The 27386-nt window shown below is 45.3% G+C and overlaps 1 protein-coding gene across 3 annotated transcripts in view; it reads right to left on the bottom strand.

Moving 5' to 3' along the window:
* Positions 1-20555, bottom strand: part of POM121 (POM121 transmembrane nucleoporin) — a 70403-nt gene extending 49848 nt beyond the window's left edge. The window contains exons 1-4 of one of the 3 annotated variants that reach the window (XM_030796300.1): positions 19997-20555; positions 18334-18392; positions 8588-8714; positions 8230-8325 (exon numbers count right to left, since the gene is read on the bottom strand). In XM_030796300.1, coding sequence (XP_030652160.1) covers positions 8230-8246 — 17 coding nt within the window. In that variant the 5' untranslated portion in view covers positions 8247-8325; positions 8588-8714; positions 18334-18392; positions 19997-20555. Of the gene's footprint in view, positions 1-8229; positions 8326-8587; positions 8715-16697; positions 16741-18333; positions 18393-19544; positions 19653-19996 lie in introns of those variants that run through there. The other 2 variants (XM_030796301.1, XM_030796302.1) reach the window with 2 other exon arrangements.
* Positions 20556-27386: the final 6831 nt, after the last annotated feature.

The raw sequence follows: 27386 nt of genomic DNA, 5'->3' as shown, positions 1-27386 counted from the left end.
GCAGTGGTGCAATCTCGGCTCACTGCAACCTCTACCTCCCAGGTTCAAGTGATTCTCCTGCCTCAGCCTCCCAAGTACCTGGGATTACAGGCGCCCGCCACCACACCTGGCTAATTTTTTGTATTTTTAGTAGAGACAGTATTTCGCCATGTTGGCCAGGCTGGGCTCAAACTCCGGACCTCAGGTGATCCACCCACCTTGCCCTCCCAAAGTGTTGGGATTACAGGTGTGAGCCAACACGCCTGACTGACTCCAGCATTTTTATCTTCATCTCAATCTCATCCCTAAACTCAAAACTCACATATGCAACTGCCTACTTGATGTTTCCATTTGGATATCTAACAAACACCTCAAACTTAACATGTGCAAAGCCAGGTGCAGTGGGTCATGCCTATAATCCCAACACTTTGGGAGGTCAAGACGGGAGGATTGCTTGAGCCCAGGAGTTTGACACCAGCCTGGGCAACTTAGTGAGACCGCATCTGTCTATTTTTAAAACATTAAAAAAATTTTTTAAGAAAAAAATAAACCTAACACGTGCAAGACCAAATTCCCAATTTCACACTCTCCCACCAAATGGGTTTCTCCTGCAGTCTTTGCTAACTCAATAAATAACAACTCCATTCTTAAAGTTCACGTAACAAAAATCCTGGAGTCATCCTTGACTCCTCTCTTTCTCTTACACACTGCATGCAAACAATCTGCAAATCTTTTGGGTCTGCTTCCTTTTTTCTTTTTTCCTAGACAGGGTCTCGCCCTGTTGCCCAGGCTGGAGTGCAGTGGCGTGATCACAGCTCACTGCAGCCATGACTTCCCAGGCTGAAGCGATTCTCTCACCTCAGCCTCCCAAGTCCCTGGGACTACAGGCACGCACCACCAACCCCAGCTAATTTTTTATATTTTTAGAGATGGGGTCTTGCTATGTTTCCCAGGCTAGCCTTCAACTCCTGGGCTCAAGTGATCCTCCTGCCTTGGCCTCCCAAAGTGCTGGGATTACAGGCCTGAGCCACCATACCTGGCCAGGTCTACTTTCAAAATACATCCTGCATGTGACCACTTCTATCTGCGGCTGCCTCTCTCATCCATACCTCTGGCTGGTCTTGCCTGGAGTGCTGCCTTATAACCAGGACCCCTGTTTTGACCAGAGTTCTCCTATGAACTGTTCTCAACAGACAGGCCAGAGAGATCTTTTTAAAAACACTGAGTTGAATCTCATTAGTCCTCTGTTCAACCTGCAAAGATTCCCATTTTATTCAGAGTAAAAGACAGTCCTTACGATCCCCATCAAGGCGTGACATGACTCCTTGCTCCCTCTTGGATCTCAACTCTCTCCGCCTTTGCCTTTGCTGAACTTTGCTCCAGCCTCATTGGCTTTTCCTGCTGTTCTAAACATGCCATGCATATTCCTCTCTGGAATGCTGTTCCTTTGGAGATAAGCGTGGCTCTCTCTCCACCTCCTTCAGCTCTCTAAGTATCTTATCAGTGAGGCCTTTCTCAACCACCTCATAAAAAGTAATCACTTCCCACTCCCAAGAACTTTTTTCCCCTCACAGTAATTGTCACCATTTGACACATTTATTTTATTTTGTTTATTCTTGTTATTTTTCGAGACAGAGTCTTGCTCTGTTGCCGAGGCTGGAGTGCAGTGGCATGATCTCGGCTCACTGCAATCTTAGCCTCCCAGGTTCAAACGATTTCTGGCTAATTTTTGTATTTTTAGTAGAGATGGGGTTTCGCCATGTTACCCAGGCTGGTCTCAAACTCCTGACCTCAGCCTCCCAAAGTGCTAGGGTTACAGGCATGAGCCACCACGCCCGGCCTTGACACATATATTTTAGTGTCCATCTTTTCCTGCAATAAAGTGTAAAATTATTAGGGTAACGTGTTCAGTTCACTGCTTTACTCCCAGTGCTTAACAGTGGCAGGCAAATAGTTAATGATCAATACATATTTTGTGAATGAATGTGACACATTCTAATAGAAGTAGGAAATGAACACTTCGTGGGATGGGTAAATAGTGGGAGTCATGGCCAAAAATAGTTTAGAATGGATAATTTACTGCAATGGTTTTCAAGCACTTTTCTTTCTTTCTTTTTTTAACAGAATCAGGGTATCACTCTTGCCCAGGCTGGAGTGCAGTGCCACAATCATAGCTCACTGCAACCTGAGAACTCTGAGCTCAAGCAATCCTCTTTTACCTCAGCATTCCCAAGTAGCTGGGACTACAGGTGCGTGCCACCATGCCCAGCTAATTGAACTTTTTTTTTTTTTGAGACAGGGTCTCACCCTGTCACCCAGCCTGGAGTGCAGTGGCACTATCACAGCTCACTGCAGCCTTGACCTCCTGGGCTCAAGCAATCCTCCCACCTCAGCCTCCTGAATAGCTGGGACTGCAAGCGCATGCCTCCACTTATGGCTAATTTTTAAATTTTTTTGTAGAAATGGGGTCTCCCTATGTTGCCCAGGCTGACCTCCAACTCCTGGGCTCAAGTGATCTGCCCACCTCAACCACCCAAAGTGCTGGGATTACAGGCATAAGCCACCATGCCCAGTCCAGCATATATATATTTTTTAAACTGGAACTCATTTTTTAAATGGAAGTACAATCTGAAAAAGGAATAAAACCCAAAGATTAACACCGGGCTAGAAAACCAGAAATCCCCAGTTCAGCTTCTTCCCCTTACTCTCCCTTTTGAACTCATGATGCGTCTCAAAGCCCAGCTTGAAGGCCACAGATCTAGAGCTTGGATGGCATTCTAATGAGCTAAGCATCTAAACTGACCACAGTTGGGAGCCACTGAAAGTTTTTGAGCAGGTAAATGAGAGATTGATTGATTTATTCATTTTGAGACAGAGTCGTGCTCTATCACCCAGGCTGGAGAATAGTGGCGCGATCTCAGCTCACTGCAGCCTCCGCCTCCTGGGTTCAAGTGATTCTCCTGCCTCAGCCTCTGGAGTAGCTGGGATTACAGGCATGCACCACCACGCCTGGCTAATTTTTCTATAGTTAGTAGAGACGGGTTGGTCTCTACTCCTGACCTCAGGTGATCCGCCTGCCTCCACCTCCCACAGTGCTGGGATTACAGGTGTGAGCCACTGCGCCCGGCCTAAATGATATATTTAGATCCATGCTTTAGGAAGATTAGTCTCAAGAGAATGGGTAGACTGAACGATGGCAGAAGGAGACGGCAATCAGGAAGACCAAAGAGAAGACTACTGCAATAGGCAAGCTAATACTTAAAAGTACAGAAGGAAGGGCCGGGGGAGAGCAGTGAGAATGCAAAGAACAGAAAAATGGAGACAGCTGTCTAGGACCTGGCACCTCCCAGAAGGAAGAGGATGTTCAGAGTAAAATCTGTCAGTTTCATGCCTTAGTGACTGGTGAATTTAGTGAACGCACAGGAGGTGAAAGGCTGGGAGAGGAAGCAAATACCACCACTTCAGATATAGACAGGGTCTGAGGTATGAAAAAGGTACATACAACTGTCCTACAAACAGATGAAATGCAGTCCTCACATGATATGCCCTGTTAGAAGCCTTTAGGCGCCATCTGGACAATCCTGGTCATTGAGATGGTGTGGAAGAGCAAGAAGTGCTCCAAGTGTGTCCAGAACAGACAGGCCGGGTGCTGTGGCTCATGCCTGTAATCTCAACACTTTGGAAGGTAGAGGTGGGAGGACAGCTTGAGGTCTGGAGTTGGAGAGCAGCCTGAGCAACATAGCAAGACTCCACTTCAATAGAAAATTTTTAAAAATTAGCTGGGCGTGGTGGGCAAGCCTGTAGTCCCAGCTATGTGGAAGCTGAGGTGGGAGGGTTGCTTGAGCCCAGGAGCTCGAAGCTGCCATGAGCTGTGATCACACCACTGCACCCCAGCCTGGGCAACATAGGGACACCCTATTTTTACAAAAAAACTTTTAAAATTAGCCAGGCATGGTCAGCTGTGCGCACCTGTAGTGCCAGTTACTTGGAAGGTGGGGTTGAGGATCTCTTGAGTCTAGGAGTCGGAGGCTGCAGTAAGCCATGATAGCACCTCCGCACTCCCAGCCTGGGCAACAGAGACAGAGACCTCTCTCTCTCTCTCATCTCTTTCTCTCTCTAGAAAGAGTTTTTTTTTTTTTTTTTTTTGAGACAGAGTCTGGCTCTGTCCCCCAGGCTGGAGTGCAGTGGCACCATCTCGGCTCACTGCAAGCTTCGCCTCCCAGGTTCACGCCATTCTCCTGCCTCAGCCTCCCGAGTAGCTGGGACTACAGGCACCCGCCACGACACCCTGCTAATTTTTTTGTATTTTTAGTAGAGACAGCGTTTCACTATGTTGGCCAGGATGGTCTCGAACTCCTGACCTCGTGATCTGCCCACCTCGGCCTCCCAAACTGCTAGGATTAGGATTACAGGCTTGAGCCACCGCACCCGGCCTTTTTTTTTTTTTGAACGAAGTTTCACTCTTGTTGCCCAGCTGGAGTGCAATGGCTCGATCTCGGCTCACTACAACCTCTGCCTCCCAGGTTCAAGCGATTCTCCTGCCTCAGCCTCCTGACTAGCTGGGATTACAGGCGCCCGCCACCACGCCCGGCTAGTTTTTGTATATTTAGTAGAGATGGGGTTTCACCATGTTGACCAGGCTGGTCTTGAACTTCTGACCTCAGGTGATCCACCTGCCTTGGTCTCCCAAAGTGCTGGGATTACAGGCGTGAGCCACCATGCCTGGCCTAGAAAGAGACTTTATTTATTTCTTTAAGACAGAGTCTCGCTCTGTCGCCCAGGCTGGAGTGCAGTGGTGCATTCTCTCCTCACCACAACCGCCGCCTCCTGGGTTCAAGCAATTCTCGTTCCTCAGCCTCCAATCTGGGACTACAGGCACGTGTCACCACGCCCAGGTAATATTTGTATTTTTAGTAGTCTCACTCTGTTGGCCAGGCTGGTCTGGAACTCCTGATCTCAGGTGATCCGCCCGCCTCAGCCTCCCCAAGTGCTGGGATTACAGGTGTGAGCCATCATGCCTGGCTGAGACCTTGTCTCTTAAAAAAAAAAAAAAAAAAAAGACAAAATGGGGGCAGGCGGAGGGGGCAGTGCAGAACAGAAACAGAACTTTGGGGAACAGAGACAGGGTGCTGAGTTGAGCAGAAACCAGGGCAAGAGCACCAAGCAGAGACAGAAGACTGAGTTTCATCGAAGGAGTGGGATCCTGGGACCCAAGGGAGCGGAGGCACAGGAAGTAGGGATGAAGATGGCGAAAGCACGACCTGCCAGAGCGCTTGCTGACGAGCCACACTCCACACCTACCAAGCGCTGTCACGTGCTTGACAAAACCCAACACATAACGCACAACGTTAAAGTTTATTGCTCAACAATGCAAATACAGTTAACATTATTGTACGCTTAAAAATGGTTAAGATGGTAAATTGTATGTTATGTTTTTTGTTTTTTTTTTTGAGATGGAGTCTGGCTCTGTCGCCCAGGCTGGCGTGCAGCGGTGCGATCTCCACTCACTGCAAGCTCCGCCTCCCAGGTTCATGCCATTCTCTTGCCTCAGCCTCCTAAGTAGCTGGGACTGCAGGTGTCCACCAACACGCCTGGCTAATTTTTTTGTATTTTTAGAGATGGGGTTTCACCATGTTTGCCAGGATAGTCTCAATCTCCTGACCTTGTGATCCGCCCACCTCGGCCTCCCAAAGTGCTAGGATTACAGGCGTGAGCCACTGCGCCCAGCCGTGTTATGTGTTTTTTTAACCACAATTTAAAATTAAATGAAGGGGGCCGGGTGCAGTGGCTCACGCCTGTAATCCCAGCACTTTGGGAAGCTGAGGTGGGCAGATCACAAGGCCAAGAGTTCAACAGAGTGAACTCCTGGCCAACAGACTGAAACCCTGTCTCTACTAAAAATACAAAAATAGGCCGGGTGTGATGGTGCGTGCCTGTAATCCCAGCTACTCAGGAGGCTGAGGCACAAGAATCACTTGAACCTGGGAGGCAGAGGTTATCGTGAACCAAGATTGCACCACTGCACTCCAGCCTCAGTGACAGAGTGAGACTCTGTCTCAATAAATAAATAGGCAGGGCACAGTGGCTCAGGCCCGTAATCCCAGCACTTTGAGAGGCTGAGGCAGGTGGATCACAAGGTCAGGAGTTAGAGACCAGCCTGACCAATATGGTGAAACCCCATCTCTACTAAAAATATAAAAATTGGCCAGGCGCGGTGGCTCACGCTTGTAATCCCAGCACTTTGGGAGGCCGAGGCGGGCGGATCACGAGGTCAGGAGATCGAGACCACGGTGAAACCCCGTCTCTACTAAAAATACAAAAAATTAGCCGGGCGTGGTGGCGGGCGCCTGTAGTCCCAGCTACTCGGAGAGGCTGAGGCAGGAGAATGGCATGAACCTGGGAGGCGGAGCTTGCAGTGAGCCGAGATTGTGCCACTGCACTCCAGCCTGGGCAACAGAGCAAGACTCCGTCTCAAAAAAAAAAAAAAAAAAATATATATATATATATATAGATATATATATATATAGATATATATAAATTAGCCAGGCATGGTGGCGTGCACCTGTAATCCCAGCTACTTTGAAAGGCTGAGGCAGGAGAATCGCTTGAACCTGGGAGGGGGAGGCTGCAGTGAGCCGAGATCATGCCATTGCACTCCAGCCTGGGCGACAAGAGCAAGACTCCATCTCAAAATGGAAGGAAGGAAGGGAGGGAGGGAGGGAAGACAGCAAGAAAGGAAGGGAAAATATGTATTATCTCAGCAAGTAAAATGCAGATGAAGGAAAAGGACAACGATCATTTGAATGGAAGATGGATCCACTGTAATCCAGGTATAGGAGAATACTGAACACTAATGTCAAAAGAAACAGAATGTGCTGACGATCTGCAAGGCATTTCACAAAAGACAAAGAACACAAACCATGGAGAGAAGACTAGCACAATCAAATACTGGGAGGTGAGGAAGGTAGATAGAATTCATGATTTTGGAATGTGCACAGTTTATCATCAGACATTTTAAGAAGGAAGTGAACTATCTCGCTGGTACTGCTATGTTGTCAAGTAAAATATTCAACTAGGTTAAAAGTGTCAGACATATCAATTTGGAGGCAAGCTGCAAAAATACACAGGAAAAAAGGTCTTGGAAGTTGAGATTAGATAAACTCTTTTATGGGCTACAAGGAAAACCAAAAAAGTAGAAAACAGGTTCTAGGAGGACACTCCTGAAAAGGCAAGAAAAGGAACCGACATTCACTTATGAAATTCACACTTCCTGAGTGTCTACTACACACAGAGCATGATTCCAGTTATGGGGAAGGGGAAATGAACACAGACAGGTCATAAATGAGCATTGGGGAAAGAGAGGAAAGCTGAGGCAGCGCTATATCATCACATCAACTGAGCATGGACTTTGGGAAATAACGTACACCACAAGCTGTGACTGAATTCACAAGCATAGGTGGAGGACGAGGTTTTGGTATCTGAATGCCTAAAGAAATAAATAAAATCGAGGGCAGAAAATAAGTCCAAGGTATTTTTTAAAGCAAGGAAGGAAAGAAAATGGAAGATAAAAAGAATGAACATAAAAGTCTCAAGTTAATTTTTATGTGAGACTTCTGAATACCCCAAAACAAAACAATTCTGTAAGGCCGGGAGCAGTGGCTCAGGACTGTAATCTCAGCACTTGGGGAGGCTGAGGTGGGCAGATCACTTGAGGCCAGGAGTTCAAGACCAGCACGGCCAACATGGCGAAACCCCTTCTCTACTAAAAATACAAAAATTATCCAGGCATGGTGGCATGTGCCTGTAATCCCAGATACTCGGGAGGCTGAGGAAGGAGAATCGCTTGAACCTGGGAGGTGATGGTTGCAGTGAACTGAGATCATACCAGGGCACACCAGCCTGGGTGACAGAACAAGACTCTGTCTCCAAAAAACAAACAAACAAACAAAAAAGCCCACAACAATTCTGTAATGGCGAGGGAGTAAATAAGTTACTGATAATGCTGGAGAAAGGGGAAGTGAATGGGTCCCCAGTACAGGTTAGAATGAAAAAATCCCTACCAATGTAAATCAAATATAAAATCAACAAAAGAGTTCATGTATGAGCATGTGGTATGTATGCAGGAAGGAAAGTGATATTTGGGGGTTGGGAGGTGTTACTGAGGGTACCGAATACATAGAAACAACTCTTTAGTCACTCCCAAAGGTCTGGGATGAGCATTTTTTAACATTTGATACTCTACTAACTTACCTGGAATATGTTGACATGGAAATTCACCTCCTGTTATCCACGGCTCCTCTCCCTGCTCCAACTTAATGATGATGTTTGGCTTGGTGATATCATATCCTGTTAATGGGAAAAGAAGAAGGACTTGGGCAAGCTGCTTGGCTTCAGAATCTCCGAAGTACAAGATGTTGCCACCTCATAAGCTGCATAACAAAAATGCTCCATTTTTTACCTTATCAAAGTTAGAATCTTTCAATGAAGAATAATATAAACACTCCAGCTAGTGCCCACAAGGAATTAAATGGTGTCATCGCTTATTTCTTCAAACTCAAGGATAAAACCTCATTCAACTGAGAGCATTCAGAAAGCAAGCTATCCTCACCCATGGAAACTAGATGGCTGTAGTTCTCCAACATCACATCCCCGTATGTTATCTTCTCATCAGGGCCCAGTTGCCACCACTCCTCCTGGGTGAAATCCACAGCCACATCTTTGAATGACACTGGCCCCTGTAATGGCAACATGATGAGAATTGGGAGATATGGAAAAGGGATAGGGGGATAACATTTTACAAAGCTCACTTGTAAAGTTAACCATGAACATTGTATACCTTATTTTATGTTACAGATTATGAAAGGGAAATCTTATTGGAAACACATATCCTTTGGGGTCCCTTATATATATACAAAAATAAAAACCCAAAACACAACTGAGCTCCTATTTTGCAAGTGAACTGAGTTTTGGGGATATGAGATGAGTGAAACACCATGCCTGCTCTCAGAAAGCAGACAACCTAATAAGGAGATAAACATGTAAACAAACACAAGCATTTTACTCCTTGTCACTTCTTTTAGTCTTCTTTGCTGCCAGGCCATCCCCTTCTCCTGGACCTCTTCATGTTGGAGCACCCACCACTCAGTTCCTGGTCTTCTTCCTAACTCACTGCTCTGGGGCCCTCATCTAGTTTCAGCTCCTTGTTCTTTTGGCTCTTTTATTCTCATTGCCAGTGGCCTCTGGCTATCTGCATGGCTGAGTTTTATCTCAAACATCTCAATCTTGCAGCAATAAATATTCGTTAAATGAATGAATGCCCAAAGCTGTTATTAGAGTAATGCAGACAAGGTGCAGAATGATTTAACAAAAGAGGATCAAATTATTTTCACTTTATGCCATCAGTTAAGCTTCACAGACTCAGTTAACTTGAAGTCCTTAAAGATGAATTGTGTACTCTATGAGATGAAGGGGAAGAAGAATATGATGAGGTGTAAAAAGTACCAATGGCAAACATGAAGCAGCTTCAATTTTTAAGAGGTTGGGGCTGGGCATGGTGGCTCATGCCTATAATCCTAGCACTTTGGGAGGCTGAGATGGGAAGATCGTTTGAGCTCAGGAGTTCGAGACCAGCTTAGGCAATACAGTAAGAACCTCATCTCTGCTAAAAATAAAATTTTTTTAAAAAATTGGCTGGGCATCATGGCACATGCCTGTAGTTCCAGCTACTTGGGAGGCTAAGGAAGGAGGATGGCTTGAGCCTGGGAGGTCAAGGCTGCAGTGAGCTGTGAATGCAATACTGCACTCCAGCCTAGGCAACAGAGTGAGACCTTGTCTCAAAAAAAAAAAAGAAAAATGCAAAACTCCTGGGCTCCAGCAATCCACCTGCCTTGGCCTCCCAAAGTGTTGGGATTACAGGCTTGAGCCAGCATGCCCCGCCCAAACTTGTAGTTTAGAAAAAGGAAGTGCCCAGTAAGCATGTTGCATTACCCTGTTATTTATAAAGAACACATCAACAAGGGGTTCAACCCCAGTGATACAGCTAGGACCATGTAGATCCCAAGAGATAGCGGCTCCAAGGCAGAGCTGCTAGGCTGGTGGGCTGAGAAACTAAAGCAGAACATCCAAGCTTATCCACAGGCAGGCCACAGGAGCTGATAAAATCACTGAAAGAGAGTAATAACCTTCCGGGTTAAGTTAGTCCAGAAGGCAAGGAGGTGGTAGGGGTTAGAAGACTGATCAACCAATAAATAACATAAAATTACATGCCAATACCACTAACATCAATACAAATACCCAAAATGAAACATAACCAAACAAAATCCAGTACCAGATTAAAAACACAATATACAATAGCCAAATAGGACTTATTCCAATAATATAGACTAGTTTAATATTTGGAAATCTATTAATATGATAAGCCACTATAATACAGCAAAGAAAAATCTTGTATCCACGTAGATACTTGAAAAAGCTTGAGAAAAAGCTGATTTAAAAAAACAAACTAAAGAAAATAGAAACTGATGGATACTTCACTAACATCAATATTATTTATATACACAAATATAAATATTACACCCTAATATGCAATACTACATATATGTGACATATGTAGTTCAATTACACACAAGCACATATATACAGTTTGTGTGTACACACACACACACACACACACACACACTTATGCCTCAGTCTTCTCAGTCCAAAAGTCAGGATTTTACTTAACAGGGAAAAACTACATATCTTCCCACTAAGATCAAGAACAAGGTATTAATAAAATGCTCATTATATACAACTAGAAAAGAGAAAACAATTAGAGGACTATAAGAAAAAGTAAAAGTGCTTGGGCATGGTGGCTCACGCCTGTAATCCCAACACTTTGGAAGGCCGAGGCGGGCAGATCACCTGAGGTCAGGAGTTCCAGACCAGCCTGGTCAACATGGTGAAACCCCATCTTTACTAAAAATCCAAAGACAACAACAACAACAACAACAAAATTAGTTGTATTATTAAGATCAACTTAATAATACAAAGATATCAGTTTCCCTAAATTACTTTATGCAATCCCAATAAAAATACCAAAAAGCTTTTTCCTGGAACTAGATAAGCTGACACTACAGTTCATATGAGGTAGAAGAAAATCAAAAACAGCTCAGTGAAAAAAAACATTTGGACACGGATAAAACTGGATCCAGGCCAGGTGCGGTGGCTCATGCCTGTAATCCCAGCACTCTGGAAAGCTGAGGCATAAGGATTGCTTGAGGCCAGGAGCTTGAGACCAGCCTTAGCAACATAGCAAGACCCTGTCTCTACAAAGAAAAAAATATATATATTAGAAAAAACATATATAGAGAGACATGAGGACTTCTGCCCTCAGGTGTGATAAATTAACAGGTACTGGATATACCCTCCAACCTGAAACAGCACACACCAAAGAACAACAAAATCAAAAACAGACAGAAAAATAAAACAGAGAACATATATGAAGCAATGGTTTGTTTTTTTGTTTTTGTTTTTGTTTTTGAGATGAAGTCTCGCTCTTGTCTTCCAGGCTGGAGTGCAATGGCACAATCTCGGCTCACTGCAACCTCCGTCTCCCGGGTTCCAGCGATTCTTCTGCCTCAGCCTCCTGAGTAGCTGGGATTACAGGCGTGCACCAGCACGCCCGCCTAATTTTTATATTTTTAGTAGAGATGGGGTTTCACCATGTTGGCCAGGCTGGTCTCGAACTCCTGACCTCGTGATCCGCCCACCTCAGCCTCCCAAAGTGCTGTGATTGCAGGTATGAGCCACCATGCCCGGGCTGAAGCAATGGTTTTTTTGTTTGTTTGTTTTTTCTTTCTTGAGACAGAGTTTTGCTGTCACCCAGGCTGGAGTGCAGTGGCGCGATCTCGGCTCACTGCAGGCTCCGCCCCCCAGGGTTCACGCCATTCTCCTGCCTCAGCCTCCCGAGTAGCTGGGACTACAGGCGCCGCCACCTCGCCTGGCTAATTTTTGTATTTTTAGTAGAGACGGGGTTTCACTGTTAGCCAGGATGGTCTCGATCTCCTGACCTCGTGATCCGCCTACCTCGGCCTCCCAAAGTGCTGGGATAACAGGCATGAGCCACCGCGCCCGGCCAGCAATGGTTTTCAAGGCACTGATTATCAGGCAGTAGAGTTATCTATGAGTGATGGGAAATAAACAAGGTGAACCAATCAACTTCTGCCTTGAGTGATTCCGGGCCATGGAGCAGGGAAGAACAGAGGCAGATGTGAGGAGAAAGAGTTGTGAGACGGGAAAATGGGCAGGAAATTACAACCCATAAGGAAGACAATCAGTCCATCAAAACTGGCCCAGAATTGACAACAGATTTCACAACCGGCACAGAGCACTGAGAGAGTTCATCATTCCATTCCAAATGTTCAAAAAAATCAAGACAGGCAAGATGTAAAAAAGACCCATGCTAACCTTCTACAGACAGAAACTACAATATCTGAGATGAAAATTATACTGGAAAAGATTAACAGCATCGTGGCAAAAAGAGATTAGTGAATATAAAGACAGCAACAGAAGTTACATAAAATGAAACAGAGAAAAAAGAATTAAAAGCAAATAAAGAGCAACACTGTGTTGTGGGAAATTTCAAGTGGCCTAATATACAGGCAACAAGAATCAATGGAGGGGAGGTGGTGGGTACTTGAAGAAATAATGATAAAAATGTTCCCCAAGTGATGACACCATAAACCCAAGATCCAAGAAGTTCAATGATCCCCAAAACAGAAACATGACAAAAATGATACCATGACATATTGCAATCAAATTGTCCAAAACTAGTGACAAAAAGTTTAAAACAGGCCGGGCCCGGTGGCTCACGCTTGTAATCCCAGCACTTTGGGAGGCTGAGGCGGGCGGATCACGAGGTCAGGAGATCGAGACCACGGTGAAACCCCGTCTCTACTAAAAATACAAAAAATTAGCCGGGCGTGGTGGCGGGCGCCTGTAGTTCCAGCTACTCGGAGAGGCTGAGGCAGGAGAATGGTGTGAACCCGGGAGGTGGAGCATGCAGTGAGCCGAGATTGCGCCACTGCACTCCAGCCTGAGCGACACAGCGAGACTCCATCTCAAGAAAAAAAAAAAAAGTTTAAAACAATAAGGGGGGAAAGAAAAAAAGACATGTTATATATAGGGGAACAAACATGAGTATGAGATCAGATTTCTCTTAGAAAAAAATGTAAGCAGGAAGACAACAGAGAAACATATTTAAAGCACTGTGGAGAAAAATCCAGCAAAAACACCTTTAAAAGCAAAGACACAATGAAGACATTTGCAGACATATAATAATTCATCATCAACTAGAAGAAATGTTAAAGGAAGTCCTTCAGGCAGAAGTAAAATGACAGCAAATAAAAATTTAGATTTACACAAAGGAATGAAGAGTACCAGAAATGGTAACTGTGTATTTTCTCTCATTACTTAAATCTCTTTAAAAGATAACTGGGCCAGGTGTGGTAGCTCACACCTGTAATCCCAGCACTTTGGGAGGCTGAGGCAGACGGGTGACCTGAGGTCAGGAGTTCGAGACCAGCCTGGCCAAAATGGCGAAACCTTGTCTCTACTAAAAATACACAAATTAGCCAGGCGTGGTGGTGGGTGTGTGTAATCCCAGCTACCCAGGAGGCTGAGGCAGGAGAATCACTTGAACCCGGGAGGCAGAGGTTGCAGTGAACCGAGATCACACCCCTGCACTCCAGCCTGGGGGACAGAGTGAGACTCCGTCTCAAAATAAATAAATAAATAAATAAATAATAACTGTTTAATTAACAACAACGTAACAGACTGTGTGTGGCACTGATACCACCTGTAAAAATAAAATGAACAACGGTGTAAAGACCAAGAGGAGAGAAATGGAAGTATCCTACTGTAAGCTTCTCTTACTCTAAGAAAAATGGATTTGACTTAAGAATAAACTGTGACAATTAAAGTTGCATACTATAAATTCTAACTCACTAAAATAACAGAACAGTGTGATAGCTAAAAACCCAACAAAAGATATAAAGTAGAATCATAAAAAATTCTCAACTAATCAAAAGGAAGGAAGACAAAGACATTTTAAACAGAAACAAAGAAGATGAGACTAAAAGAAAGCAAAGACAACAGACCATAACCTAACTAGTTTTATCAATAATCACATTACATGTAAACGGTCTATACATCCCCAATTAGGAGACAGAAATAGACTGATGAAAACAAGCAAGATCCAAATCTTGCTGCCTTTAAGAAAGAATACTTTAGATATAAAGATGCAAATAGGCTAAAAGTAAAAGGATGGAATAAGATATACCATGCATGCATTACTCAAAAGAATGCTACATAAATAACAAAGTACATTTCACAGCCTGGAATATTAGCAGGGATAAGGAAGGCCATTTTACAAAGTGGTTAATTAATCAACAGGACATAATAATCTTGAACATTTATGTATCTAATATAACACATAAAGCAAAAAGTGGTAAAACTGCAAAGAGAAACAGAACCACAATTGCAGCAGATTTCAATCCCCTCTCCCCCACAATTGATACAAGTAGGCACACAATCAACAAGGATATAGTACACCTGAACAACACAACCAATCAACCTGATCTCATTAACATTTGTCAAACACTCCACCCAACCAGAGCAGAACAAGCCATCTTCTCAAGCATGCGCAGAAGTTTCCCAAGACGGATCCTATCTGAGCCATAAATTTAAGAGGTTCCATGTAGTATTCCAGACAAAAATTCACAGTCTAAATCTAATCATGAAGAAAGATCAGGGAAATGTAAATTTAAAGACTTCTGTAAAATCATTGGCCTGTATTCTTCAAATATTATAATGGCACTGAGGAACAAATCCATATTAAACAGACTTAAAACGAATGAAAACTAAAGGCAATTAACAGTCCTAGACTGAATCTTCTACCAAAAATTAAAAATTGCTATAAAGGAAATTATTGGGAAATTGGCAAAACTGGAAAATGAACTATAGTTTAGATAAAAGTTAAATCAATGATAAATTTCCTGAATTCAATTACTGTGCTATGGATATTTAATAGAATGTTCTTGATTTTATAAGCTATAATCTAAAACTTTATAGGGTAAAGAGGCATGACATATTATACCCACTCTCAAATAGTTCAGAAAAAATATATATATAAAAATACATATACACACATATATGTATATATGCATATAAATGATTAATGTGGGAAAATGTTAAGAATGAAGTAGCTGAACAAAAGGAAGTATCTGAGATTTCTTTGTAAAATCCTTGCCATTTTTCTGAAAATCTGAAATGATTTCAAAACAAAATGCTAAATAGAAAATAATGCTATCAAATATATATTATATGTATATATTTGCTATCAAATATATATTATATGTATATATTTGCTATCAAATATATATTATATGTACATATTTGCTATCAAATATATTTCAAAAGGACTCAGAAACCAACTTAAAGGGATTCCATCTGGCCAAAGATGGAACCACTTAATTTTCAAAAAGAATCACAACTTCTATGTACTGAAATATTTACTATCTGTTTAAACCCATGAGCTCATAATGGTAACAAAACAAAAAAACCTTCCTGCTTAAAAGCCTACTCAATATTTTAGAAACTGTCTTTCCTGCATGAATTACATAACCAAATAGAAAATAGAAATTTATCTTTAGAAAAGTATTCTAGGCCAGCCGTGGTGGCTCAAGCCTATAATCCCAACACTGGGAGGTCAAAAAAGAGGATTACTTGAGCCCAGTTCAAGACCAGCCTGGGCAACATAGCGAAACCTGTCTCTACTAAAAATTAAAAAATTTGCTGGGCACTGTGGCATATGACTATACTCCCAGCTACTTGGGAGGCTGAAGTGGGAGGATCACTTGAGCACAGGAGTTTGAGGCTGCAGTGAGCCATAAACGTGCCAGCCTGGGCGACAGAGTGAGATTCTATCTCCAAAAAAAGAAAAGAAAGGTATTTTGGCTAGTAAATAAAGAAGAAAATGGTAGAATTAGCAGATCACCATTTTGCTTCCCCTAATGAACTAGTAAATCACAGCAATAATCAACAGTCAATAGTTCTTAACTTCACAAAAACAAAGAAGGTAACACAGGCCTCCAGAAATAGACAAATGGCATGTATAGTACAGTTGTGTGAAAAGAACTGAACATAAACCTGATTAGACTTCCAGATCAAACCACCGATTTTACAAGGCATATAAAATATTTTTTTTAAAATGTGCTAAAGGTGAAACAAGGGTAACACAATCCAAACTGAGGATAACCAACCCAGTTTCTTCAAAACAATGAGCATGCAAGAGACATACTATGGGAACTATTAAAAGATTTAACCCAACTGCCACATGTATTAAGGAAGAGAGTATTATGGGTTATTCCTAGCCCTTTTTAAAAAGATTACTTATTGGCCAGGTGTGGTGGCTTACACCTGTAATCTTAGCACTTTGGGAGGCCAAAGTGAAAGAATCACTTGAGGCCAGGAGTTTGAGACCAGCCTGAGCAATACAGTGAGAATACATCTCTAGGCCGGGAGCAGTGGCTCACGCCTGTAATCCTAGCACTTTGGGAGGCTGAGGCAGGCAGACTGCCTGAGCTCAGGAGTTCAAGACCAGCCTGGCCTGGGTGACATGGTGAAACCCAGTCTCTACTAAAATACAAAAAAAATTAGCGAGGTGTGGCAGCGTGCACCTGTAGTCCCAGCTACGTGGGAGGCTGAGGCAGAAGGATCGTGTGAGCCCGGGAGATTGAGGTTGCAGTGAGTTGTGATCACGTCTCTACACTCCAGCCTGGGTGACAGAACAAGACCTATCTCAAAAAAAGAAAAAAAAGAAACAAAACAAAACAGACTTCATCATTTAAAGACAAACAAATACTTACAGATGAATCTTTTTAAAAGCCAAGAAAAGAGAGACTCCATGGAGAAAATATCAGTTTGGAAGTAACAGATGTCAAAGGCAGACAAAGGTTCCTGTGAGGAAGGGGCTAGGAAATGCCCGCTGGATTTGACTGCAATTAAATCACTGGTAATCTTTACTGACTGACTCAGCAAAGTGAAAAGGACAAAACTAAAACACTGAGAACTGAAATGAGAAACAGAAATGAGGAAATCTTCACGAGAGTAACTGTTTGTATTGTTTGCTGTGCAACCCAAACAAAAAGACGAACAAATATCTGAAGGATGATCATGTCTTTCATTCGCCCCATGATCTAGGACTCAACAGTAAAAACAGAATTCTATTTGGATCACAATATTTCCGTCCCTGGAAAAATTATATGCACCAAGTTCTCCTTGGGCAGCAGGCCCTCTGCTTACATAAGCACCAAGAATAAGCCATAAGTTACAGTAATTTAATGGTTGTTATTAGGAAAGCTATCCACAATTATATCAACTTGAATGAAGAAATGTTTCCAAGTCCTAGAAAATCTTTTAAATCCACAAGTAACAAAACTGGTTTCTCCTTATAATCAATGCAAATGATGTCATGGATGGTGATACGGTTTCGGTGTGTGTCGCTGCCCAAATCTCATGTTCAATTGTAATCCCCAATGTTTCCTCTTCCTCCTGCTCTGGTGATGGAAGATCACTAGAGAAAGCACCCGCTTTCCCTTCACCTTCCACCATGACTGTAAGTTTCCTGAGGCCTCCCCAGCCATGCTTCCTATGATAGAGCCTGCAGACGTGAGCCAATTAAACCGCTTTATAAATTACCCAGTCTTGGTTATTTCTCTATAGCAGAGTGAGAATGGACTAATACAGATGGCATTTTCCTTTTGTGATGACTGCCAAGAATATCAGTCCTGGGTGTGGCTCAATTTCAACAGCCTTAAAATATATTACCCATACATACAAACTTCCCAAATCATTTTTGGTGCTGATCTGCCACACTAACTATATTTTACAGGATAACGTCTATTTCCACATTCCCATTTTAAAGTATGAATCCTGGCTGGGTTCGGTGGCTGATGCCTGTAATCCCAGCACTTTGGGAGGCTGAGGCGGGAGGATCACCTGAGGTCAGGAGTTTGAGACCAGCCTGGCCAACATAGTGAAACCCCGTCTCTTTTAAAAATACAAAAAATTAGCTGGGCATGGTGGCGCACGCCAGTAATCCCAGTTACTCGGGAGGCTGAGGCAGGAGAATCACTTGAACCCAGGAGGTGGAGGTTGCAGTGAAGCGAGATCATGCCACTGCACTGCAGCCTGGGCAACAGAGCAAGACTCCATCTCAAAAAAAAAGAAAAAGAAAGTATGAATCCTTACGAACCTCTTAAAATGCATCATAAAATAAAGTTGAGGAACATATACACAAGCAGGAAAACTCACCTGCAATGTGTTCATTTTCTGCTGCTCTTGGAAACTTGCAGAGACTGTGGCTGATAGACCTAGAGGGGCAGAAGCAGGTCATTGAAATTATGAGTGCTCCGGCCTGCAAAGGCAGAAATCTGCATAAGAACCACAAAAGAAAGCTCAATAGACTAACATCCTGTGAACACTCAACCTGCAAACACTCAGAAGGGTCTAAAAGAGTGATACAGGGTTTCGCCATGTTGGCCAGGCTGGTCTCAAATTCTGACCTCAAGTGATCCGCCTGCCTGGGCCAACATGGCGAAACCCTGTCTCTACTTAAAAATAACAAAAAAAAATTAGCCAGGCATAGTGTCACATGCCTGTAGTCCCAGCTATTCAGGAGGCTGAGGCACAAGTAATCCTTTGAACCTGGGAGGTGGAGGTTGCAGTGAGCCGAGACCACGCTGCTGCACTCCAGACTGGGTGAGAGACACTGTCTCAAAAAAAAAAAAAAAAAAAAAAAAAAGTGATAGGGGAAGCATGCACTTGTAACTCTAAGATAATCAGGTAGTAATTAGATGAGTTAGACTCTCATGGGTAACACGATTCCTTTTACAAATAGTCTGCCATCATCAAATACAAGGTGCAAAAAGAAAAAAAAATTCCCATTATACAGCTCATGCTTTTTGTGGTTTGTTTGTTGAGACAGGGTCTCAATCTGCCACACAGGCTGGAGTGCAGCGGTGCAATCACGGTTCTCTGCAGCCTCGACCTCCTGGGCTCCACTGATCCTCCCACTTCAGCCTCTTGAGTAGTTGGGACCACAGATGCATCCCAGCATGCCTGGCTACTTTTGCATTTTTTGTAGTCAAGGTCTCCCTATGTTGTCTAGGCTGGTCTCTAACTCCTGGTCTCAAGGGATACTCTTGCCCTAGCCCCGCAAAGTGCTGGGATTACAGGTGTAAGCCACTGCATTCCGCCCACATTTTCTTATTGTCTCTTTAAACTGCTTAAAATCAAAGCCATAGGAATTGAGCATGTGAGCTCTCAGAAATGAAATGAATGTGTATAAAATATGGCTTTGTTTCTAAATTATCTAACTGAACTTGGTTATTGCTGCACCTAATAATTTTCTATTAAGAAAACTAGGATACGGGAGAAAGAACACCGGCCTGGGAGATAAGACTCCTGAGTTCTACTATGAGCAGCTCTACCCACAAAGCCCGTGACCTGGTCAAGTCACCCACCTGCTAAGGCCCAGTCTCTTCCCCTAGCAACTGAGGCAGCAGGAGAGAATCCCTGCGGACTGTTCCTGCATTACTACGATTCTCCCAGAGCAGATCTAAGGGGGGAATCAGCAGAAACTTAAATGAGAGAACAGAGGTGCTGACGGACGTTTAGAGGCGGTGGAAATCTGGAGTACGGAGAGGAGGAGGAAGGGCTGTTAGGGGTTAGAGGGGAGTGGAGACGACGTCCGCAGCTAAGGCTGGTGACACCCTCCACGCCTCTGTAAGCCTCGTCCTCCCAGATCTTCCCATGCAGCGCCTGTTCGGTGCAGCTGGACCCTGCCCTCAAACCCAACACACGTCTCTCCTGCAAGCGACCGGGACCCTCCCTCTGCCCCACACTCTAAGGTCCCCAACACACGGTGACTTCACCCAGGCCCTTCTCGCTCCGGGCCCGAAAACCCAAGACTTACCCTCCTGGGGCTCCGCAGCCTCTGCCCCACGGCTCCCGAGAAGCCGGGCGGGCTGCTGTCGCTGGCGGGCGCGTCTGCTCGCGAGATCCCCTCCTGTCCATCTCACCAAGGCTGTTCTGCTCCCGAGGGGCCCGGGCCGGGCCTACCGGGCAAATCCAGGCGGGTGTCCTTCTCGGGGCCCAGATCTGCCTCCCTGGGGCTCACCATACAGCGACGGCCGGGGCCAGGCCGCCGAGGACACACACGGGCCAGGCCCAGGTCCCGCCACCCCTTCGCCTCCGCCGCCACCTCCGCCACCTCCCGCCCGGCCCCTCTGGCCCCAGCGCCGCCGGCTCCGCGGCTCACGCTCGGAGGTCCCGGCTCGAGCCTCTACCCCACCCGCGCGAACCCTGGCCCTCACAGCTCCCGCCCGCCTAGGCGCTGGCCCAGGCGGTCAGCGTCCAGCCCCGCAGGCTCGGTGATTCTCGTCCACTGGAGGCCAAAGCCTGCGAACCAGAGCAAGCGGTGACCTGAAGACGCGCAGGAAGCGAGGGCAGTGCGGCGGCGCGCACGCGCGAACACGCACGCAGGGAGAGGTGCACACGCGCAGGAGTGCACCGGAAGTCCGCCTCCCAGGACACCCACCACGGGTCCCAGGACAAGTAACGGACTCTATTTCCCATGAGCCAACGCGCCCCCGAAGTTTAGGGGCCGTTTTAACTGTCTCTACCCCGCCTAAAGGTTAAGAAGCTCCAGCCTATGAGCTTTACGCGCCCCCCAAGTTTAGGGGCCGTTTTAAATGTCTCCACCCCGCCTAAAGGTTAAGAAGCTCCAGCCTATGAGCTTTACGCGCTCCCCAAGTTTAGGGGCCGTTTTAAATGTCTCTACCCCGCCTAAAGGTTAAGAAGCTCCAGGCTATGAGCTTTAGCAGCCCTGAACCCAGGACTGAACTTCGCATTTGTCTTTAGGGTCAAGTCCAGGGCTGCGTTACTGGGTCCTGGAGCCCAAGTCCTCTGGGTTAGAACCGAGTTTCCCATAAGAAGAAGGAAAGGAAAGGGGGTATCATGGTCACTGCTCTGAAATGCTGAGAAGTTTCACTCAAATACTAGGACAGGATAAATGCCCAGCCGGATCACTTGAAGTCAGGAGATCGAGACCATCCTGACCAACATGGTGAAACCCCGTCTCTACTAAAAATACAAAAAAAAAATTAACTGGGTGTGGTGGTGCGTGCCTGTAATCCCAGCTACCCGGGAGGCTGAGGCAGGAGAGTAGCTTGAACCCAGGAAGCAGAGGTTGCAGTGAGCCGAGATCACGCCACTGCACTCCAGCCTGGGCGACAGAGCAAGACTCTGTCTCAAAAATAAAATAAAATAAAATAAAAAATAAATGCCCAGCGATGGTTTCCAAGGAAGAAAAAGAAAATTGAATTTGTAGCTGGGCGCGGTGGCTCACGCCTGTAATCCCAGCACTTTGGGAGGCCGAGGCGGGCAGATCTTGAGGTCAAGAGATAGAGACCATCCTGGCCAACATGATGAAACCCTGTCTCTACTAAAAATACAAAAATTAGCTGGGCGTGGTGGTGCGTGCCTGTAATCCCAGCTACTCGGGACGCTAAGGCAGGAGAATCACTTGAACCCGGGAGGCGGAGATTGCAGTGAGCCGAGATCACGCCACTGCACTCCAGCCTGGTGACGAAGTGAGACTCCATAGCTTTTCTAGATCACACAGCGAATGTCTAAAAACTGTAGAGAAATAAGGACATACACACACAAACTGAATGAAGAAAAGAGATACCTGTGATCTTACCTTCCCCAGGAGGATTATGTTTAGGGTTAGGTTATGTCGACCAAAAAGAGTCAAAGTCTGTAAAGAGTTTTATTCTGGGCCTCCTATTTGAGTGACCATGGCTGGTGACACAGCCTCAGGGGGTCCTGAGAACGTGAGCCCAAAGTGGTTGGGTTACAGCTTGGTTTTATACATCTTAGGGAGACAGTAGTTACAGGCAAAGACATAAATCAATACATGGGAGGTATACGTTAGGTCACCCAGGAAAGGCTTTCAGGTCGCTAGTAGATTCAAAGATTGGCAGTTGGTTCAGAGTTAAGCGTTGGTTGAACAGTTGGAAGACTACATAAAGAAATGGGCCATTGCGGTGGCTCATGCCTGTAATCCCAGCATTTTGGGAGGGTGAGCTGGGAGGATCTCTTGAGGCCAGGAGTTCAAGGACAGCCTGGGCAACACAGCAAGACCCCCACTTCTACAAAAAAAAAAATAATTAGCCAGGTGTGGTGGTGCATGCCTGTAGTCCCAGCTACTCAGGAGGCTGAGATGGGAGGATCGCTTGAACCTGGGAAGTTGAGGCTACAGTGAGCCATGATGGCGTCACTGCATTCCAGCTTGGGCAACAGACAAGAGAGAGAGAGAGAAAGAGAGAGGAAGGAAGGAAAAGAAAGAGGGAGGGAAAGAAAAGAAAGAAAAGTTTGAGTTCAGATAAGGGGGACTGTGGAAACAGAGGTTCTTGTTATGTAGGTGAAGCCTCAGAACAGGCTTCAGAGAGAATAGATGATAAATATCTCTTATTGGATCTTAAAAGGTGTCAGACTCTCCAGAAAAGACCTGGAGTCTTTTCTGTAAGGGAAAGAGATTCTCTACAGAATGCAAATTTCCCCCAAAGAGATGGCTTTGCAGGACTATTTTAAAGTTTGTCAAAGAAAATATATTATGGGGCAAAATACTATGATTTCCTTCAGGGACTGCTATCTGTCATGTGATACTATATCAGAGTCTGGTTGGAGATGGGCATCTTACTGATACAAAGAGCCTGTTTTGTCAGTCTTATGATCTCTATTCTAATGTTAATGTTGGTCAGCTCTGCCTAAACTCTGAAGGGAGGAGAGTTATGACAAGGCATGTCCGACCCCCTCCTTCCCATCATGACCTGAATTAGTTTTTCATGTTTATTTTGGATCCTGTTGGCCAACTGGGGAGTCCATTCAGTCAGATGTGGGGGCTTAGAATTTTATTTTTGGTTTACAATTAAAATGTCAATTTTCAAAAATGGGATCATAAAGACAATTATTCATCACAATTTTTTTTTTTTTTTTTTGAGACGGAGTCTTGCTCTGTCGCCCAGGCTGGAGTGCAGTGGCACGATCTCGGCTCACTGCAAGCTCTGCCTCCCGGGTTCACGCCATTCTCCTGCCTCAGCCTCCTGCATAGCTGGGACTACAGGCGCCCGCCATCACGCCTGGCTAATTTTTTTTGTATTTTTTTAGTAGAGACGGGGTTTCACCATGTTAGCCAGGATGGTCTCGATCTCCTGACCTTGTGATCTGCCCGCCTCGGCCTCCCAAAGTACTGGGATTACAGGCTTGAGCCACCGCGCCCAGCCGATTCATCACAATTTTTTGGTGAAATCTAACAGTGTTCTTGCCCAGTTGTTTCATAAAAACTGGTAAGGAAAAGACTAAAAATAAATTCTTCTGAGGCCAGGTGCAGTGGCTCACGCCTGTAATCCCAGCACTTTGGGAGGCCGAGGCAGGCGGATCATGAGGTCAGGAGATCAAGACCATCCTGGCCAACATGGTGAAACCGTCTCTACTAAAACACAAAAAATTACCTGGGTGTAGTGGTGCCTGCCTGTAGTCCCAGATACTTGGGAGGCTGAGGCAGGGGAATCACTTGAACCTGGGAGGCGGAGACTGCAGTGAGCCGAGATCACGCCACTGCACTCCAGCCTGGGAGACAGAGAAAGACTCCATCTTGGCTGGACGCGGTGGCTCACACTTGTAATCCCAGCACTTTGGGAGGCCAAGGCGGGCGGATCACGAGGTCAGGAGATCGAGACCATGGTGAAACCCCGTCTCTACTAAAAAAAAAAAAATACAAAAAATTAGCCGGGCGTGGTGGCGGGCACCTGTAGTCCCAGCTACTCAGAGAGGCTGAGGCAGGAGAATGGCGTGAACCCGGGAGGCGGAGCTTGCAGTGAGCCGAGATCGTGCCACTGCACTCCAGCCTGGGTGACAGAGTGAGACTCCGTCTCAAAAAAAAAAAAAAAAAAAGACTCCATCTCAAAATAAATACATAAATAAATAAATAGATTATTCTGTTAACCTAGAATATTCTCTCCACAAATTCAGAAAATAAAGAAAACAATGTTATTATTGAATAAGCATTAAACCAGACTGTGATGCCCATCACAGGTGATCCATTAATGAGATGCAAAGAGAAATAAAGCCTCCTTTTTTTTTTTTTGAGATGAAGTCTTGCTCTGTTGCCCTGGCTGGAGTGCAGTTGTGCAATCTCGGCTCACTGCAACCTCTGCCTCCCCAATTTAAGCGATTCTTCTGCCTCAGCCTCCCAAGTAACTGGGACTACAGGCACATGCCACCACACCTGGCTAATTTTTTGTATTTTTAGTAGAGAGGGGGTTTCGTCATGTAGCTAGGATGGTCTCGAAATCCTGACCTGGTAATTCGCCCGCCTAGGCCTCCCAAAGTGCTGGGATTATAGGCGTGAGCTATGGCGCCTGGCCAAAGCCTCCTTTTTATATAGCCTGGCAGATACAATCCATTGCATACACGCTCTCAAGATAAATAGTAACTCATCCTCATGCAAAAGGACTTGCTATGCAGTTTTTTGTTTTGTTTTGTTTTGTTTTTTTGAGACAGGGTCTCATTCTGTCATCCAGGCTGGAGTGTAGTGGTGTGATCTTCTTAGCTCACTGTAACCTCCACCTCCTGGGTTCAAGTGATTCTCGTGCCTAAGCCTCCCGAATAGCTGGAATTACAGACATGTGCCATCATGCCCAGCTAATATTTGTATTTTAGTAGAGACAGAGTTTTGCCATATTGGCCAGGATGGACTCAAACTCCTTCTTTTTTTTTTTGAGACGGAGTCTCGCTCTTTCACCCAGGCTGGAGTGCAGTGGCGCGATCTCGGCTCACTGCAGGCTCCGCCCCCCGGGGTTCACGCCATTCTCCTGCCTCAGCCTCCCGTGTAGCTGGGACTACAGGCGCCTGCCATCTCGTCCGGCTAATTTTTTGAATTTTTAGTAGAGACGGGGTTTCACCGTGTTAGCCAGGATGGTCTCGATCTCCTGACCTCGTGATCCGCCCGCCTCGGCCTCCCAAAGTGCTGGGATTACAGGCATGAGAGACCGCGCCCAGCCGAAACTCCTTCTTTCGATTTCTGTGTGGCTTCAAATGATCCGCCTGTCTCGGCCTCCCCCAGAGTGCTGGGATTACAGGTGTGAGCCACCGCGCCTGGCCTGCTATGCATTCTTAAACACTCATCCTAAATTCACCTGGAAATCAACGTGGCCATCCATGCTGGTTAATTACCTGTATCCAATGAAAAAATAAAACTTCTCACATCTCCTTGACAAGCAGGTAGTAACAGCTCAAGGTGCCTAGGCTAAAATCCCTAGGCAACAGGAACATAGGGACACTATCTTCCTCAAGGTTTACATTTCAAAGACAAGACTCTTAGGCTCTTAAGAAAAAAATTCCTGTGTTGTGACCAGGCACGGTGGCTCACGCCCATATAATCCCAGCACTTTGGGAGGCCGAGGCTGGTGGATCATCTGAGGTCAGGAGTTCAAGACCAGCCAGACCAACAAGATGAAACCCTGTCTCTACTAAAAATACAAAAATTAGCCAGGCGTGGTGGCAGGCGCCTGTAGTCTCAGCTACTCAGGAGGCTGAGATGGGAGAATTGCTTGAATCCGAGAAGTGGAGGTTGCAGTGAGCCGAGATCGCACCCCTGCACTCCAGCCTGGGTGACAGAGCGAGATTCTGTCTCCAAAAAAAAAAAAAAAATTCCTGGGTTGTAATGTTGGCAAGAAGTTCATTTACCTTTTTAAAAGATTTAGATACATATCAAAGGCACAAAAGAAGTTATTTATATTACAAGGTTTATCAAGGAAATACTCTTTAAAAAGGAGAGGATATAAGGTTAATTTACCTTTTGGAAAGTAAGACAAATGTAATCTTTTTTTTTTTTTTTTTTTTTTTTTTTGAGAATCCATACAGTGAGAGCTGGGCACGGTGGCTCACATCTGTATTCCCAGCACTTTGGGAGGCCAAGGCAGGTGGATTGCTTGAGGCCAGGAGTTCGAGACCAGCTACTCTGGAGGCTGAGGCATGAGAACTGCTTGAACATGGGAGGCAGAGGTTGCAGTGAGCCGAGATTGAGCCATTACAATCCAGTCTGGGCAACAAGAGCGAAGCTCTGTCTCAAAAAATAAAAAAAAATAAAAATAAAAATAAAAACCAAAGAGCCTCTTTTCCATCTCCAAGCCACAGGGTTGTCTTCAGTAATTTCATTTGCTTTTTTCCTGAGGGTTCACTGGGTTTCTGGGTCCCAGAGGGGAAGTTCTCTTCAAGGTACAGAAACCATGACTCCACAGAGAACCGCAGAGATGGCAGCATGACCAGACCGTGGCCAGGTGTGGGGAGGCTGCTGGGCTGAGACTTGGGCTGAACTTCCGCTGCAGGTCGACTTATTCCCATCAGCACCAAAGCCACTGGAGGGGGGTCATCCACCAGCAAATGAAGCGGGGGTGCGGCTTGGAGGTTGTTTCAGAAGGTCCCATTGAGCCAACAACTCAAGGCCAGGCCACAGCCCTCCCAAGTGAGGCCCAGATCATATTTCACCACACTCAGAAAACCTTGTCGGCTCATTTCAGTCCATAGTGACTTTGCTTTCTTTAGGATCTCTCTTGCACTGTCCAACCCAGGGAGTTCCAAATCTGAATGGATTCCAATGGTAGAGTTAAATCAGGTCCCACCTCAGTTTTTGAATTACAATCAATAGGGCTGGGTCCCAGCATCTGTGTCTTAACTAACGTTCCTCCATGTGATCCTCATGCTGAAAGGCTGGTATTTGCAAATCCCTTTTTTGGGGGAGTGAAGGGTTTTTCTTTTAGAGACAGGCCTCACTCTGATGCCCAGCCTGGAATGCAGTGTTAGGATCACAGCTCACTGCAGCCTCGAACTCCTGGTCACAAGAAATCCTCCCCGCTTGGCCAACCAAAGTGTTGGGATTACAGGAGTGACCACTGTGTCTGGCCAGGAAAGCCCTTCTGTTTCACTTGAATGCTATTTCTGCAGCATACCTACAGCCATTGTTGTATTAAACTGCATCATTGCCGGAAAAGAAAAGGTGAGAGATGACTGTTTTGCTTTTTTCTGAACATATCAGACCAAACCTGGGCTGTTTAGCCTTTTTTTTTTTTTTTTTTTGAGATGGTGTCTTGCTCTGTCACCCAGGTTGGAGTGCAGTGGCACAATCCCGACTCACTGCAACCTCTGCCTTCCAGGTTCAAGCAATTCTCCTGCCTCAGCTTCCCAAGTAGCTGGGATTACAGATGTGCACCCCCAAGCCCAGCTAATTTTTTCTGTATTTT

The sequence above is a fragment of the Nomascus leucogenys genome, chromosome 17 (assembly GCF_006542625.1).
Source record: "Nomascus leucogenys isolate Asia chromosome 17, Asia_NLE_v1, whole genome shotgun sequence".
Taxonomy (NCBI): domain Eukaryota; kingdom Metazoa; phylum Chordata; class Mammalia; order Primates; family Hylobatidae; genus Nomascus; species Nomascus leucogenys.
Note: the sequence above shows the minus strand (reverse complement) of the source record. Positions and strands in the feature narration are given on the sequence as shown.